General features: G+C 37.6%; 1 protein-coding gene across 2 annotated transcripts in view; it reads right to left on the bottom strand.

Moving 5' to 3' along the window:
• SNTG1 (syntrophin gamma 1) overlaps positions 1-18,701 on the bottom strand; it is a 319,348-nt gene that overhangs the window by 94,989 nt on the left and 205,658 nt on the right. For both annotated transcript variants that reach the window (XM_058044990.1, XM_058044982.1), the window contains exons 8-11: positions 17,438-17,540; positions 15,948-16,030; positions 10,072-10,202; positions 4,567-4,696 (exon numbers count right to left, since the gene is read on the bottom strand). In XM_058044990.1, the coding sequence (XP_057900973.1) occupies positions 4,567-4,696; positions 10,072-10,202; positions 15,948-16,030; positions 17,438-17,540 (447 nt within the window). The remainder of the gene's footprint in view (positions 1-4,566; positions 4,697-10,071; positions 10,203-15,947; positions 16,031-17,437; positions 17,541-18,701) is intronic.

Below are 18,701 nucleotides of genomic sequence, written 5' to 3'. Positions count from 1 at the left end.
TCTAGTGGAAGTGAAACAATTTTTTTTTTTCTTAGCAGCAATTTTTTTCACTAGGCACTACTTTCTAAGCATACCAAAAAAATTCAACTTTTAAACTCTTCAGAACAAAGGTTTAGGTTCTGAAAAGCTCACCCATTGGGCCAACACCCAGTTTGTAGACCTCTTCATGCTAGCTTTCATGCTATTGTTGGGCTTCTACCATCAACTATGTGTGCCTCATTAATTTCACAAATGCGTTATTTTACCCAGAAAAATGCAACATAATGGGATAAAGTGAAGCCACTGTGAAGTAAATCTTGTAAGATCTTGTGGATATTCTCAAGACAAGCTTAAAATTTTTTGCCACCTCTTGCTTAGAAACTTTACCCTGTCATTCCTGTCAGATGAAGTTCATGTTTTTCCTTTGCTGTCAAGTGCTGGCTCCAAGGTAAAAAGCATAAACGTGTAACTGTTTCAGTGTTTTTCAAAGAAATTATGGAAGAGGAAAGGGAAAAAAAAAAGATTGCCCTCACTATAGAAAAATCTGCCACAGAGAAAGCAACAGGCAAGTGACAAATACTGAGTTGTGAAGATAAATCTCAAAAAACTCTATGAAGCTCTAACACAGAAGTTGCTAACTCAAATGTACTTTTTTATTATTCTTTTGTTAAAAAGATCCAAAATGTTTGAATTCCACTGTACTAAAGCCATTAAAAAATTTGCCTTTAAATTTCCTGACAATTGCAGCACATGAATTAGGGATGTATTGGCAACTGGTGGTTCTTTAAGAGCACATGGTTTTGGATTGTTTTCTTAGACTCTTCCAGAGTACAATTTCTTTAAAAGCTACATGACAATTGGATACTGTCATCCTAAAATTCTGAAACAAAAGAGGTGTAAAGGACTAGAAATCAGTATCAATTACCACCTACCTTAATAAAATTTAAAAGTTCATGGAAAGGCAAATAGTTCATAGCTGAATTGAACAACTGAATTGAAAATTCCTACTTGGAGCATTAGCAAGAAAAGAAGCAGCAGTTTGTTCCCATTTTAAATGGCTTTTGTCAGCCATCCAAATTGGCAAGAAAAAGCTGCAGAACCTCATCAGTTCTTAGAAGAATTAGAGTCCCCAAGCCCAGGTTCAATTTAGCATATTCAGATTTCAGCACATTAACTTCAGTATCAGGATTGCTTAGACGAAAAGTTTGGGTTTGATATAACCCTTCTGGTTTTTGAGGGTACTGATAAAACTGGCAAAATTTTAACACAGGTGCAATTCAAGTGACTAAAGTTGGAGAGGAATCCATCTTCAGAAATGAATAATCCTTATAGATTCATCAATTACAGTGTGATATTAAGTCACTTCCAACAGTGCATTTATATAGTATGCATTTTGGTTGCATGCCAGTATACAACCTCATTCATGTTCTGCAAATTTAATGTATTTCACCTTACATGAAATATGAGCTTCTTGGGACCAAAAGAAATTAAAACTACCAGTGTCACTCTGAGCATCCTTAAAACACTAGAGGACACTTGTGCTAACCTCCTGAAGATGAAGAAAAAGAGTGCATACCTGAGGTTTGTCTGTTAAAGATAATCTGAAATAAAGTCAACTACATCAGTCAGCACATGGATTTTATAAAATCTCTTCTTAATAGTGAGAATATAATTTCTACATCTCTGCATTAAAATTTTAACTTTTTGCATAATAATATGAGTTCTAGTTTGTATAGTACAATGATTAGTAATATAACCAATACAGGAAAAATTGTTTGCTTGCAGACATCATCTTTCAGACTCCATTCAGTTAGCAACATTGCCTTTTAAAAATGGTGGTCATGTCAAGGCATTTTGTATTAGCTTCTACTTCTGCATTTCTGCTATGGCTTCGATAGATACTGGCTATACTGCTGATCCTGCAATTCAGTCACATCATGTTTGTGTCTGATATGGACAAGCTGGATCATGAGAGAAGAGGGTTTTGAAAAAATTCTTAGAAAAAACTAATTGATTATAGGTTCAACAAGGTATTTTGGAGCCAGGGATCCATAATCACAACTATTAGATACATGTGGCAACATAGGACTTGTTATTCACATTTTTGGTGTCTGAACCATCAGTTAATTTCTTTTAGACAGTTTGCGTGTGGAAAAAGTAAAATAATTCAGATTTTCTGACTCAGACTAATACAACACCTTTTTTTTTTTTTTTTGGTCAAAAATATCCAGGCATTTCTTTGGGAGATTTATTCAGAGAAATTCGCTTTGGCGCCTCAAAGACATAAATGACAGGTTATCAGGATATGTATCTATCTCCTTAAGTATCAAGTATGAACTCACCACCCTAGGGTCCTTTACCAGTCAAAGGAAAGACAGACATGTCCTGAAGGAATTGATTTCATTATAAAATGGACATCAACAGTAAATAATAAGATTCACTCTGGATTTTCTGCCTTAAGACATCTAAAGTTACGCAAGAGAAATCCCACCAAAATCTACAGAGCCCAGATTTGATACAAGGGAAAAAGAAGTGCTTTCATTAACAATCTAGCTGTTATAGTCCTTTTTTCTAATTCTATTTCCTTTTTTTTTTTTTTTTCAAAACGTAGATAGGTATGAGAAACATCATGAAAGTAAATATTTCTGTGACCTGCATGATATTTTAATGAAACAAATTATTTTCTGTAATCTCTAGATAGGAATGAGAAGTTAATTGAAACTAAAAATTGGTCAATTTATCCAAAGAATTAGGAAAAATCCTTCACTCTGTTTCTTTGGCTCTGGATGACACAGTTAAGGGAGAATGACTGTGAATAAATGCCTCTCTCAGATAGGAAAAATGCTAACATCAACAGTATGTGCATGTCAATAACCATCTTGTAAAGAAAAAAAATACAGGGACCTCTAATCACATCTAATCATTTTTCTCTGTAACAGTTTGGGTTTTTTCCCTCTCTGTGTTCCTAAGGTTTCTTATATTCACTTATCACTTATGCTGTCAAACAACTAATTCTTTCTGGCAACTGACAATTTAAAAGAAAAGTATATTACAGGAAGGAGAGTGTCATTGTTTTCCATAAATTTGTAAGAGCTATGAGCAAATAGGACAATTCTAAAAATAGACCCATTGATAATTATCATAAGCCCTAACTCTCATGGCTACTTTACAAGATGTCTTTGGGATAAAGTAAATACAAAGACTGGCATAATAGCTGCATAATTTAGGCTATTTACCTCTTATAAAAAATTAGATAATTTCATTCTGTATTTTATGGAAACCACTGTAGAATTATCAACTGTAGTCAGAAAAAAAAATTATGTAATAACATTGCATTGCCAAAATTCAAGTTATGCTAAGTAACCATAATTACAGTCTCATCAGAGCTGAGGTGTTTCAAAACACCTGTAAAATTCAGGTGCCTCTGCCTACTGTTACAAGAAAATAAATCCACAGATTTAAGTAGCAAGAATCATTAGTAAAGTGAAGTAAAGATGGTAAGAGAAAAAAACCCAGAAGCCTCAATTGTCAGGGTGCCTAGTGAGACAAGAAAGGTTCTACATAGCAACAGCATTTTAAGTACGAATAAATAGCCATAAAGTTCGCTGGTACTGCATGGAAGCTTGCAGATGGCAGATGAATTCATGTCTGTCATGTTTTTATAATACAATGACTTTTACATATTGCTGCCAGATGGAACACAGTTTTTCATCTTTATTATAAATCTCAAAAAAATACAGCTTCTTTCAACGTGTTCCCTATATTTGAAACAAAAGCAAATTCAGAGACATATTTGGGAAGCTAAAGCAGATTTAAGGAAATATAAATTAAATCCTCAAGGGCTTCCTTGTTATAACTCAATTCAAAATAATGGAGCTTCCCATGTGTTCTCAGGTTTTAGGAAAACCACAGAAGGTATCATACAGGTTCCTATACAGGGAGAACTACAAGATCATTTTTAAATGTAAATACATCCCAGTCAGGTCCAGAAGACCTCTTAATTGAACTTAGTATTTGAAAAAATGCTTACATAACATTTATTCCTGCCTCAACAATAAGTGGTATCTATCCCACAAGCTCAGATGGTAAGAGTGCAGTGCATGAAGCATAAATGCATTTAATCATTGCTGATAATGAGTATCTGTATCTACACCCCAGAAGCACCTTGCCTTTCCCATCACGATATCTTGACAGACCTAAAATCTAATTCAGATCTGGTTATACCAGTTTCTGGAGAGATGCACTATGAAGAAAGTACAGGATTTTTGTATTTTACATGTGTTCCTGCATCACACCTGGCCTCCCCCTGTGCTTCTGGTCTTTGCTTCTAATCCTAATTGGTATTGCTATGAAGCAAATAACTCTGATAGCGAAAAGTGAATTATGTGACTGCAGGGAAGAATATTTTCCTATTCAATGGTTTCTCACAGAGTCTGATTTGACAACAAACTTGAGTTGACTTCTCTCAGACAGCCTCAAGCATTGTTTATATGCAGATAATTCTGTATGTAAACCCATTAGGCTTTTATGACAGTTATAATCAAATATGATTGGGAAACCTTCTGGCTTACTTGGATCCATACTTACATTGTGCTTTGTGAGGTTGGAAATGTTACTTGCTATTGCTTGTAGCCAGTCAATACAGTCTTCAGCAGAGAGACACTGAATTATTCCACTGCAAACCCCATCCACAGCAATTACTTGGAACGCATTTTGCCTACAGACATATCATAACAGATCAGGTCAGAATAAAATTTTATCTTTTCTAGCATATCATCTTAACAATACTTGTAAAAATGCTTTTCTTTCAACTACAATGAAGGTCAGCCGGTGAACACCGACAAAATGCTGGTTTTCCTGTTTTATAAATACGTATTAAAACAATCATGCTAAAAGGTCAACTCAGACAACATAAGGCTTCCATAAAGCTATAAAAAAAATTCCATAGACCAGCTCCACAGCATCTTGACCAGCAGGCTGTGCAACCTCAGAAGATGAACAAATGATAGAGCTGATGCTTATCTCAGACTTAATACGGCAGGCTACAGAGAAGGAAAGTGCATTAGAAACCATGGGCAATAATTTAGGAAATTCAGTGAATACCAGTATCTTTTTCTCAATACCTTTGTTTTATTTTTATAATAAAGTGTCTAAACACATTTGGATTACTGTCTGGAGGGCCCGTGTTGGCTGCTCAAGCTTATAGAATTTTTTTTCTCTTCTAAACTACTGATTGAAAACTTGAAGAAGTCAAAATTTATCAAGTAGCATTAATGATTTTTCCAATTGCATTTCTGAATATAGGATCATTACCAAAATACACTCCTACCTCTGCTTCTACCCCCAGCACCAATCTGGGCACATATACCAAAATTCATCATGCATTATATACTGACGTTCCACTTCCAGACACTGAGCAATTATAGAACAAGAGAAAAGTTTTCAGATGCTAAAGCAGTAACAGATCTAATTTCTTCAGTAAATTGCTTTATTTGCTAAAAGCTCTTGTAAGGCTCACAGGTCTCTGCCTTCAAAACCAAAAAACATCAATAAAAATCCATATCCCAGAGAAGGAGATTGCAGAACATACAGAGAATACCAAGTTCCACTGCTGACATTCTGCTACAAGCCCAACTGTTAATGATCAATTCATAGTTAAGATTAAGTACATCATTCAGATTCTTTGAGAAAGGCTCAAGCAAAGTGCCTGTTATCTCCAGGGTAAAACTGAGTGTCACTAATGACAGCTTCTGGCATCTGAAGACAGATATCAGTTTTGAAAAGCTGCTTGTTTGGGATCTTTTACCTCTTAAAATTTTATTCTAGTTGTATACAATGTAAGGCTATTATCTCTTTTCCCTCCATCCATGTTGAGAACACTGTTTCTTCACTCAAGAGAAGCAATAGAAATGAACTAGAACTCTGCCTTTGCTTTGAGTCTTCGAGCATGAAAACCAGCTTTTGCAGGATAATGAGACATGATGTTTCGGGTTCTTTGGTTTATTTAAATCCAGAAGTTTGGTTGTCTTTCCAAGGGGTAGTGATTTTTCTTTAAATTCACAAAAATACCAACCAAGAGAGACTTCTTTCAGGGACTCATTTTCACAATAATTCTAGTAAAGTTTTGAAGATGATTTATTTAAAGAATCTTCAGGTAGTGTTGCTAGCATTTATTTAATCTATCCTTTATTTTAGATGGCTATAAATAGCAATAGCAAATTTTTCCAGAATAAATTTCTAAATCCTCACATGAAGACCATAGCATGGGCTCAAAATTGTTGATGATGTTTTTTTAAAAAAAACACTAGTTTCATGACTTGCCTTGTTTCTACACAGCATATCATAAATCAAAGCAGGGATCTAATATATCTATTAATGAATAACATTAACAAAATTACAAAAAGCCCAATATGTTCCAGATTCAATCCTCATGCACATATTTCCCTTGGACTACAAACACAGTGAATATAGTGCATTTGGGGCATCAGATTGTTCCTACTGTTCCTAGGAATTTGATCTGTGCAAGTACAAAATCATTCATCCATAATGTTATTACCCAAGTATCAACACCAAATTACTCAAATATCAATAGTATGACATATGGCCACCTAATAAATTACTTGTGAATGTGTCTTGGTAGTAGATAGCCTTAGATTATTGTAACAGTATTTTATTGGATAAGTCTACCAGTCCAAGTCCATAATACCATGTAAACTTGAAAACATGATATATTAAATAGATGTTTTGTACTAAATGGAACATATAATAGAATAATCACTTTATAATACACAAAAAAAATTGAGAATGGATAAACATTTATTCAACTACACGTTTCAGGTTATAGGCCTTCTGGAACACAAAAGCTATATTTGACATAATTAGGCTTTGCAAGATCAACCTGAATGTTTTCTAGAACTCTGTATGAATACGCTCCAGAATTTATGTTTCAACCACTCCACTGGAAAAGCTAGAACATGACTATAGCGTTTAATATTGTAAGTGAGAACAATATATTTCCATATCAAACTCTGAATTATAAAAAGTTATTAGGCTTTACATACTGAAAACAGCCTTGTAAATAGTAACTATGGAAAATGTAATGCATTAGCTTTCATTTCATGTCGCTTCCTTATATTATTTTTTATATTCTTTCTTTTATGTTGATGTTTCTAGCAGTCTCTTAAAATATATCTACCCCTTTCTCTCATAACAAATTCTGAGAGGGAGTAACATTTAAAAATGTTTACAGTAATTTAAAATGGCCATACAAACTGTCTTGCTAGCAACATAAAATGATGGTTCTATGCCTTAAGAAAAATCCTCTCTTATACGCATCCTGCATTTTTGGGATTTTTTAAGACTTACTTCTTCATGTTAGACTCAAGGAAAAAAATTCAGTATAGTTGTTCAAGGTTTGAGTATGAGTTCAGGTATTTCGTTTATATTATATTTTAATATACCTTTGTTTTCTAGAATTTCAGATCTCAGATATATCATTAATACCTAAACCACTCCCTTTGTTATGTACAAGTTCTATAATATGAATTTTAAGCTCGGTTTTTATTGATGCAGAAGACTGAATTTTAAAACCCTAGATCTATGAACAGCTGCTTATGTGCTAATTTTCCACGTGAGTAATTCAATTCAATACCGTATCTGAAGTATGCAGTAGAATAGATCACAGATTTTATGTTAAGGTTTTGGGTGCTTTATGCTTCATTGTTAAATATGGAGCTGAAGGTTTAGTAAGAATTTAGTAAAACACCTTCTGCCTCTCTGGTGACTTGATCCTGCTCCAGTTAAGTCCAGCCAAGAAGCCTTTGCAGCTTTTGGTTTCCACCCTGCCTCCCTGGGCCAGCCACTGTTCCTCAAGAGACCGAGGTTCATGCAGCCAAGTAAATATGATCCTGCTACTACTGGTCAAAAGCTACAGGCTGGCCTTGGCTCCACAATGATCTAAAACAGCTACTGCCTAACCTGCATTAATTTCAGCTCTGTGAATAGGAGAAATGGCTGGCAGACCTAGGCAGTGTATTGCTAAGAAACAGCCCTAAGAACCAACTGAGGCAGTGGACAGCTTTTGTGCAACTTTCAAATGTTTACTGAGTACCAGTAAGAAAGAGTAATATTAACTCCACAAAAATTCCAAACAGATTGAAGAAAACTTTTTTTTCTCCCAGCTTCTGGGAGTTTCATAAATCCAGTTTTAGGGAGTTCATTAGAAGAAGAAATTATGGAGTAATCTGCTTTGTACTTGTACACAGCTTTCCTACAGATAATATCTTTACATACTAGAGCTCACAGAAGTATTTCAGTGTGAGAACTTCATTCTTATACATACAAATGATAAATTAATCCATATAATAGCAAGATGCTTAAAAATTTTGACAAGTATTATCTTATATACTTGCCTTGTCGGACTTTGTAGCTACTTTAATTTCTATTTATTGCTTTACAAATACTAATCATTACAGATTTTTTTGTCGTCTCTCCTAATTTCTTCTGATTTATTAGGATAATATTAAATTAAACAATGTCAAGTTCCAGGTCTGTATTGGATCTTTCTGAAACGAATTTTATTTTCCCCACAGTAGCCCTCATAGTGTTGGACTTTGTATTGGTAGGTAGAAAGATATTGATTGCACAGCATTGTTTTGGCTACCCCTAAGCAGTATTGGCACAGCATCAGAGCTGTTGTTCCAATATTCCCTCCTCACCACCAGGCTGGGGAAACAAAACAAAAAATAACCAGGACAGCTGACCCAAACTGATCAAAGGGATACTCGATACCATATGACATCCACTCAGCAATGAAAGCTAGGAGAAAGGAAGGGCAGAAGGGGCATTAATTAGTTATGACACTTGTGCTCCAGAGCAACTACTACATGCAGCAAGGCCCTACTTCCCAGGAAGTGACTGAACATCACCTGCTGATGGGAAGTAGAGAACAAATATTTTGGGTTTTTTCTTCCATGTGTGGCTTTTGCTTTTGCTTTATTAAACTGCCTTTATCTTGACTCACCAGAATATTTCAATCTTATTTTCCTTCCCTCCATCCTGTTGAGGAAGGGAGTGATAGAGAAGCTTGGTTGATACTTGGCATCCAGTCATTGTCAACCCATCACAATGATGAAATAAAGCTACACCTGACTATGAGCTTTGGACAGCTATCTCAGTGATTGGGACAAATTTGCAATGAAATTAAATTTAACACATGCAAAGTAAAATATGGGAAAAAATAACCTTAGCTATATGGAAAAAGAACAAAAAAGCCCCATCAACTCTGTACTGTAGCTATAAACATAAAGTATAGAAGTACAAAAACTGGGAGATGCTTATCAGCTCAGGCTCTTGCTCATGGTCCTCACCTGAGTATGTCTGCAGCTACTTCTGTGCCTGGACATGCATCCCACTGATTTGGACCTTCAGGCTGACTTCCCAGCCTAAACTGAGCCCCACCTGACCATGATGGACTTCTCTAAAGACTGTCCCTAAGCCTTCTCTGTTCGTCCATGGGGAGCAGTGGGGTAGGATCTTTTTCGGCATGGACAATGCCTTTTCCAGCCTCACTGCCACCCTCTCTCTTGGCTTATCTTCCTCATGGGGCAGTCAGCCCTTGCTGCTGTCAAACAAGATTATTTCACCCAATGTAGGTATCAGATTATGTATTTAACACAAACAGAAGGAAATACATTTTAAAAATGTAATCACATTGCAGAGCTCAATGTCATAATGCATTGCAAAAATCAAAGACATAAAATCAAGCCACTTAGAAAGAAGCTTTTGAGGACAGGAGCATTAGCAGCTATTAAATATGATGATGTAAGTTTCATCTCAAACTGCAAAAGGTGCTGAGCACTAGATGTAAGTAGAAAGATCACCCATCATCTCCTCCCCATGATACCGGGTCCCAGTTGATATCAGAGCAGAACATGAGCCAAGGTGGACCTAGAAAGACCTTTATGAAAGCTCCTATATTTCATGTATCTGTCAGCTGCGATGGAACTAATAACACAATTTCTCCAAAAAGGCAACTCCCTAGGGCATGCATCTGTCAACCAAGTCAAGTTTCAGCCTTCAGAACTTCTTTACCTGCACAAATCTGATCCTGGAAGGTACTGGGAAAATCGTGAATGAAGAAGTGGAATTAATCGAAGATCACACCACCTCTTCTCCCACCTAAGTCCTGGGGATGCTGGCCATGAGGAACATGATAACGTATCCTGAAAAACATTAAAAGGTTCTTCTCAGTTTTGAACTTCATTGTAAGTACTTGGAAAGAATGAGATAGACTTCAAAGACTTATATTTAATTTGGCAGTGTTCCATTTTTTCCTAAATCACTTGTCATTAGTTTTAGTGAGCACTGGAAAGATTCTGAATAAGACCTCTAAATTATCCACAATACAACCATAATTCAGTAGCTTCCTGTGGCTCTCTACATATTTACATACATAGATGACATAACCTCAAAACATGGTAATTGGGAATGGAATTTAACATGTGATGAAATTGTCAAAATTGTCAAAACTACATGCTGAAGTGATGAATATTTTAATGTTACATATTTACAGAAGACATTGCTTATATGAAAACTGAACTTTATCATGTTTATGATCATATCTACAAAGAATGAGTATTTAAATATCTAGAGTCTAATTTGACCAGTCTTCTTAATGAATATCTATTTGCATGAGAAATGCTTATAGAAAGTTAAATTATCAACATCTGTTTATAAAAATACAACACCTTTCTTTATAAAATGCTTTAAAAAATAGTGCTAATGATGATGTTATTTTTCTGAGAGAGCAGGATTCTTCAAATTGCCTTCTCACAGCAACAAAGGATGAGGAAAAGGCTGAGGTATTTAATGCCTTCTTTACCACAATCTTTAATAGTAAGACCAATTATTTGCCTGGTAGCAAATGTCTGAGCTGGGAGACAGGGATAGGGAGCAGACTGAAGCCACCATAATCCAAGGGGAAGTGGCCAGTGATCTGCTGCAGCAGTTAGGCACACACAGGTCTATGTGGCCAGGTGGGATCCACCAAAGGATAGTGAGAGAGCCAGCACAAGTACTCAGTGAGTCACCTTCCATCATTTACCAGCAGCCCTGGCTAACCAGAGCGGTCTCACTTGACAGGAAGTTGGCAAATATGATGCCATCTACCAGACAGGCTTAGAAGGAGGATTTCTGGAACTACAGGCCTGTCAGATGGACCTGGGGCATGTCATGGAGCAGATCATCCTGAGTGCCATCCCACACCATGTACTGGACAACAAGGGAATCAGGCCCAGCCAGCACAGGTTTGTGTATGGCACATCTTGCCTGACCAGCCTGATCTCCATTTATGACCAGGTGACCAATCTAGTGGACAAGGGAAAGGCTGTAGGTGATGTCAGCCTGGACTTTAGTAAAACCTTTGGCACTGCATTCTCCTGGAGAAATTGGCTGCTCATGACTTCAATGGGTCCACAGTTCACTGGTGTCCTAGGGTGATATTATGATGCTTGTATCCCCAGTCATCTGTTCTGTTTATGAGGCGGGGAGAAGAAGGAGCACAGAGTTTCGTTATCAGCTGCACTCTCCCTCGTAGTCTGCTGGAACACAGAACTCCACTGTAGTTGTGTGGGCATGGACGGGGCAGTCTGAGTTTTCCCTGGACTGTTTTTCTTTCCCTTTTTCTTGGAACCATTTGAACCTGCTCCAGACCAGGATCTGGGGAAACACTGAGTTGTACTTTGTAGCCTGTCAGGGCCTACTCTGGGCCACAGCCTTTCCCAGTGCCGGAGTGACCGATAACTGAGCCCACTGGAGAGACTTTCTGAATTTGTCATCTCTTCAGACCAGTGGATGAGTTTTGTCATCTGGTATTGTTCATTTTGTGTGCATGGGAGTGCCTTGCCTGTTAAATAAACAGGTTCTTTCCATTTCTCTCCGAGGAAATTTTTTCTGAACCGGTTTGTGGGAGGGGCTGTGTGGGCTGGCTTTTTGGGGGAGGCTCTTTTGGAGGTTTTCTCCTAGATTTGCCCTAAACCAGGACAATTGGGTAAAAAAAATGGCTGGATGGAGAGGCCCAGAGAGTGGTGGTGAGTGGAGAAACATCCAGTTGGTGGACAGTCATGACTGGTGTTGTCTAGGGCTCAGTGTTGGGGCCGGCACTGTTTTTAATATTTAATATTGATCTGGAAGAGGGGATGAAGTGCATTGTGAGTTCACAGCTGACATCAAGTTGGACAGGAGTGCTAATCTGCTGAAGGGCAGGAAGGCTCTGCAGGGGGGATCTGGACAGACTGAATAAATGGACTGAGGTTAATTGCATGAGATTCACAAGACAAAGTTCCAGGTCCTGCACTTTTGTCACAGCAACCCCAGGCAGCACTACAGGCTGGGGGCAGAGTGACTAGAAACCTGCATGATGAGAAAGGACCTGGGGGTGCTGGTCAACAGAAAATGAGCCAGTGTGTGCCCAGGAGGCCAAGAGGGCCATCAGTATCCTGGCCTGATCAGAAATAGTGTGGCCAGCAGGACCAGGGCAGTGACTGTGCCCCTATATTTGGCACTGGTGAGGCCACACCTTGAGTGCCATGTTGAGTTCTGTGCCCCTCACTCCAACAAGGACATTGAGGTGCTGCAGCATGTCCAGAAAAGGGCAACGTGGTTGGAAAAGGGTTTGGAGCATAAGCCATGTGAGGAGCTGCTGGAGGAACTGAGGTTGTTCAGCCTGGAGAAAGGAAGGCTCAGGGAGACCTTATCACTCTCAACAACCACCTGAAATGAAGCTGTAGCCAGCTGGGGGTTGGCCACTTCTCCCAAGTAACAAGTGACAGTATATCAACATATCAGTAAAATTAAACCTGCTGATTTACATTCTTTTTAATCTCAAATTTCTTTTTTTTTTTTACTGCTATCTTCTATAATATAAATATTACCAAAATTAGGTGCACCTTATATTTCTAGAGTGGGCATTCTGTGTAAGATCTATGGAATTATAAAGCTTTACCAATTTGAACTTTGCTTTTGCATATATGTTCATATATCTTTTATCTATATGACACAAAATATCATAATAAATATCATGTTAGCTGAGCAGCAAGATTTTCACAGTTCACTTATTTAAAACATTGAATTTATGGTGAGAAATTACACAGATTCAATAAAAATAAATAAATAATTGGCTAGGAAGACTAAACTAGGATGTTGTTTTGAACATCTTGAATTTTTAATGTTTTCTCTCTGCTTCTGGGAACCTTTCTTCACCTGTGATTAAACTTAGGGAAAAGATGAAATGCAGCAAAAGTTCAGGTACAAACTGTGAAATGCAGCAAAAGTTCAGGTACAAACTGTGGGCCTAGATATGGCTACAACAAAAATGTTAACCCTATCTTTAGACTGCATAACTCTGTAAACTGTTGACAAAAGACCAAAGTCATGCCTGCTCTAAGTTTTGAGTCAAAAGCCTCCTTCAAAGGAATTAAAAAGACTATAAATTAAGAAACAAAACTGTGGCTGTATGCCACAGAATCATGGAATGTCTGAGTTGGACAGGACCCACAAGAATCATCAAGTCAAAATCTTGTCCCTTTACAGGATATGTCCAAGAATCTCACAATGTTCCTGAGAGTTTTTTCAAACTCTTCTTGCACTCTGTGAGGCTGATGCTGTAACCACCTCCCTGGGGAGCCTGTTCCAGTGTTCCATCCTCTAAGCAAAGAACCTTTTTCTAATATCAGCTTAAGCCTTGCAGACACAACATTCCCTTGGGTCCTATCATTGGTCACACAGAGAAAAGAACAGTCTCTGCCTCTCTTCTTCCCCTCACAAGGAAGTTGTAACTGCAATGAGTTCTCCCCTCAGCCCCCTCTTCTTGAGGTTGAACAGACCAAGTGACCTCTTCTCATACAGCTTCTCCCCCAGATCCTTCACCACCTTCCTTGTCCTCCTTTGGAGCTCTCTAACAGCTTTGTACCTGTTTTATACTATGGTGCCCAACACTGCTCCCAGCACTCGAGGTGAAGCAGTCCCAGAGCAGAGCAGAGCAGGACAATCCCCTCCTTTGCCTGGCTGGCCATGCTGTGCGTGATGCAACCCAGGATAGGGTTGGCCCTCCTGGCTGCCAGGGCACTGCTGACTCACATTCAACTTCCCACCAACCAGGACCCCCAGATCCCTTTCTGTGACTCTGCTTACCAGCTTCTCCTTCCCCAGCCTGTCTGTACATCCAGAGGCTGCCCCACCCCAGGGCAGAATCCAGCTCTTGCCCTTGTTAAAATTCATAAGGTTGGTGGCTGCTCAGCCCACAGATTTGTTGAGGTCTCTCTGTAAAGCCTCTCTGCTTCTGAGGGAATCAAAAGTTCCTCCAAATTTTATCATCTGCAAACTTACTTAGTTTCCCTTTGAGTCCTGAACCCAAGACACTGATCAAAATGTTGATGGCCACTGGGCCTAAGATACAGCAGAACTCCACTAGTGAGCAGTCACCTAAATTCACTCTGTTTACTATAACTCTTCATGTCCAACCATGAGCCAGGTGCTCACTGATCATGTGTATCCAGCTGTCGTAATTCCTTCTAGAAAATATTCTGAGAAAAATTAAGAGCTGTGGCATAAGAGTTGTACATAATTTAGGAATTCATTCATTTATGAAGAACTCTGTTCCCATGACAAGGAGATATGTCAGAACCACATCTTGGTCTTCACTTGAAAATTTAATTTAGCATGAATTATAGGCTCATGATACCAGATTATAATATTTAAGCTGAAAGAAAAACACTTGGTTTCAGTAAATAATTGTCAGTTCAAACAGAAACTACAGCTCATTTAGATCAGTTTTGACATCTGCAAAAAAAGAATTCACAAATGAAAGCATGTTTTTTATCATAAAAGCAAAATTAGAATTGTAGCAGCTAGTTGAATAAATCAGTTTAGATCTACTGCCATAGCCTTTTTACATACAGACATACCTACCTATATAGATTCCTTAGATAAGTCTTCTTTTGTTGTTGCTGCATCAGTTACATGTATTTTCATTGTTATTTGATATCAATTTTATTGATGTTATGTATTCATAAATTCCACTTCCTAAAATGTTCATAATTCTCAAGGGGTTTTCCAGATTGTAATTCTGTTTAAATCTGTGGTATTGATATTTAAATCTGTGGGCTGCTATTTAAAACATTTTATAGAAAATATGAAAGTATAATAAAACAAGATGGAAACTAAATGGCTGCTCAGTATGGCATACGTTTCAGGTTTTAATTTTTTTTTAAATTATGATTTATACTGGTTTATAATTCTATTTTCATCTATCACAAAGCCAAATACTGAACGAAAAAGCTTTAGATCTGTATAAAACAAAGGAAATCTTGCATTTTCTGGCAAAGAAAACTTTTTAAAGGCCCTTGTGGCACTTCAAAGGTGTCTTTTATTAAATATCTGATCTGGCATCTGTAGCATTTAATCCCAGAGACACTCTGCTCCAGAATGTTATCCCAGTTTGGGTAAGATTTCAAGTACACATTACTAGAAGTAGAACACTTTCACCTTAGAAATAGGCAAAAACATGCACCTGATCATCTTTTGCCAAAAGCTTTAGATAATGCATGCAATATAAGTAATGGAAAACATTCTCAAAAACTTTTCTCCCTTTTTCATAAATATATATATTTTCATTTTAAAAAATTTAATTCCTATGCAGAGCAAAAAATGTAGAAGGAAAAACTTTTGCAAAATCCCTACTGCCCAAGTAAACAGTAATCACATGCATCAAGGCACAATCTCAGCTGTAATAATTTGCCACGTTTAATTCCCAGACATAATTTCTGGCTACTCTTGTTTCCCTCTACAGAACTGTCTCCAGAGTTAGCTAGAGCTCCTCCGTGTTGATGTCCTTTATTAGTGCTTCCACTTAGCTATTATACTATAATTACTCTTCTGTGTAATTCCATCAAGGAGGTTCAAGCTCTTACCGTGTTGTTGGGGTGGTAGTTGAGATGCAAACCACTGTCACACAGGGGAGAGGATGTGCCACTGCTTTGGTCACTGGGGGCACCTAATACCAACACAAATTCACAAGAAAATTCTTTGTTAATCTATAATTAAAATTTGTATTTGTATATATGCATTCTCCCCACACCCAAAAAACTTATATCATATACAACACTCATTTACTTTCTGTATTCAGCCAGTATCTGTTTTCTGGCTTGAGTGGATTGCCTTTGCAAGCTAAATGGAGGCTCAAGAAAACCTTTCCCAATTCTTTGATTAAAAAAAAAGTTATTTTCTGCTTGGTAAGAAAAAAATCCCACATTGTTTCTTTCAAATTTGACAATAAAAGGGAAGTGTGTACCTTGTCTGTCAGTTTTTACTGGAAGGAATTTGTCAGATAACCCTTTTGTTACTCTCAGTGGAGTTTACAGTTCTAAATGTTCTTGTAATGGTTTAGGAAATTACAGTGCTACTCCTCAAAAGTGACAAGATAGGACCCATGCAAATGCACATTCCTGTGCATCACTCAGGCTACTCTGTGGTACCACAGCCTTTCATAGAAGGGAAAAAGTACTGGGATACATTTTTTTATTTAAGAATACAGTGTTCTGATTTTTTTCTTGTTTCATATGAATTTAATACATAGGCAAAATAAAAAGACAAGGTTCCATCAAATGTTTGTATAAAATGCTATTTCATTATTTAGATTATTTAATTCCTACAAACTTAAAGGCTATAAGTATTGAAATCCAATATTTATTGTTTTGTTGCTTTAAACTGAGCAATTTAATTTACTCTCTTAGGGAGTAAAAAGCAGAAGGAAAGCAGAGGTGGCAAAAGGCACAGGCTGATATATAAATATGGTTAGATATGCTGTAATTGCCTATAATTATGCATCCACACTTACAATTTAATATAATTAAAGGAAGACAGCTGTCTCCATATGACTCTCATGGGGCTAGTTCACTAAAACTCAGTTTGGACTAAAACAAAATACTTATCATTCCAGAGTAATTTATTCTTAGGTAGACAGACATCTCCACCAAAGCCTCTGAATTTTAAACAGCAAAGTCCTCTAAATATATACACACAATCTCATTTTCACATTTACAAGAAAAAACTCCCTGGGACTAAAATACTAGCTGATGCTGCCCGAAAAATTGATTTTAAATACTCCGCACCAGGACGCGAGCTATTGCAAACTAATGTAATTCTACTGTTTCACCTGCAACTTTACTGATTCACACCAGTCTATCTGTTTTTTCTACCATAGATAGCAATTTTTCTCTTGAGAAAGAGAAAAATTTTTCCTATTGCCACTAACCCTGGCAATAAGATCAACTCATATTTAGACACCAATGCTGATTGTAAAAGCAGCTGCCAATCACCCTCAATGCACTGTAGTTTCAGAAGCTGCAAGTGCTCCTGGGTACTAAATTGAGGGTTCTTTGGTCATGTAATAAAGGCTTACATGCACAATCTTCATTCAGTGGCAGTTTGAGAAAAGCAGGTGCTCTTTTCAGAAAGGACACAGTTAGGGTCACTTCTTCCCCTGCATTGCGAAGGACCTGTACCTGGAAAAGAAAGAAAGGCAGACACCTTGAAACAAACTTATTATCAAAATGCATTAGCAAATGTAAGCAACACCACACAGCTTTCCCATACCAGAATGTAACTGCTTAGCAGTTTATTGCAATTACATTTCTTTGAGAATAAAGCAAGATGTACAGCTTGCTATGCACTTGTCTATTGTGTTTCTAGCCACACATACAGTTAATGAGGTGAGGGGGGCATTACCCTTCTGTATTAGTACTGGCTCTGACCTGTGCTGTTGCAGACTTTCTCCTTGAAAATATTCAGCTATGTAACTCCTTCTTTCAGATCAAGAATCATCCCCCCTAGCATGTATTTATTTTAAAAAATACATACTTATTTTCTCTTTGCACATATATTTTCTCTTGTCTTATAAATCCTCAACCAAAACAACAGCAGTAGTTTCCACAGCTGTACCATAATCCTATGAGCAAGTCTTTCCAACGCTCGGAGTTAAATTTAGCTGAGGCGCTCCGGCATGGATGAGAGACCTAATCTTCATCACAGACACAGAGGAAAAGAACCTATTTTAAGCCTTAAATCTTAGATAAGCACAAGCTTAGGTTTTGCCAAAGGGCATCTTGCATTTTGGACATAGAATGTGCAAAGAACCTATCCAGCTGGGAATACATTTAGCCTTCCTGTACTCTCCCAGTAGTTACCCTTTTGGCTTCTGTTCATCTTTAGCTTTTGTGGGATACAGCTGTAGACACCCCAAAAATACAGCAGAGTGAGGGACTCCAGCCACCTCCCAAAAGTAGCAGAAAGGAGGCACAAAAGCAACTAAGCCAAATGCTGTATTAAATGGCTGAGGAGGAACATCTGAATTGGTTTATGAGAGCCAAGAGCAACCAGATCTGCTTCAGAGAACAACCATTTCCTGTTCTGGCTCTATAACTTCAAAATCCTTCAAGGGTTGATTTAATTTGGGTGTACAATGACAGAATGTCATGTCTCTCTGAGTGACTGTGCTCATACTGTGAAGAACCAGATCACAGGCAGCTGAGAGCTGCTGTGAGAGAGAGCTGCTACACAGTGAGACATTAGACAATCATTTTAAACTAGAACATATCTCCTCCCTTTCTCCTGTGTAGCTGGATAACACATAGGCAACTCTTCTGTCATGCTGCTGCTTGTGAGAA

Source organism: Melospiza georgiana, chromosome 1 (assembly GCF_028018845.1).
Source record: "Melospiza georgiana isolate bMelGeo1 chromosome 1, bMelGeo1.pri, whole genome shotgun sequence".
Lineage (NCBI taxonomy): Eukaryota > Metazoa > Chordata > Aves > Passeriformes > Passerellidae > Melospiza > Melospiza georgiana.
Note: the sequence above shows the minus strand (reverse complement) of the source record. Positions and strands in the feature narration are given on the sequence as shown.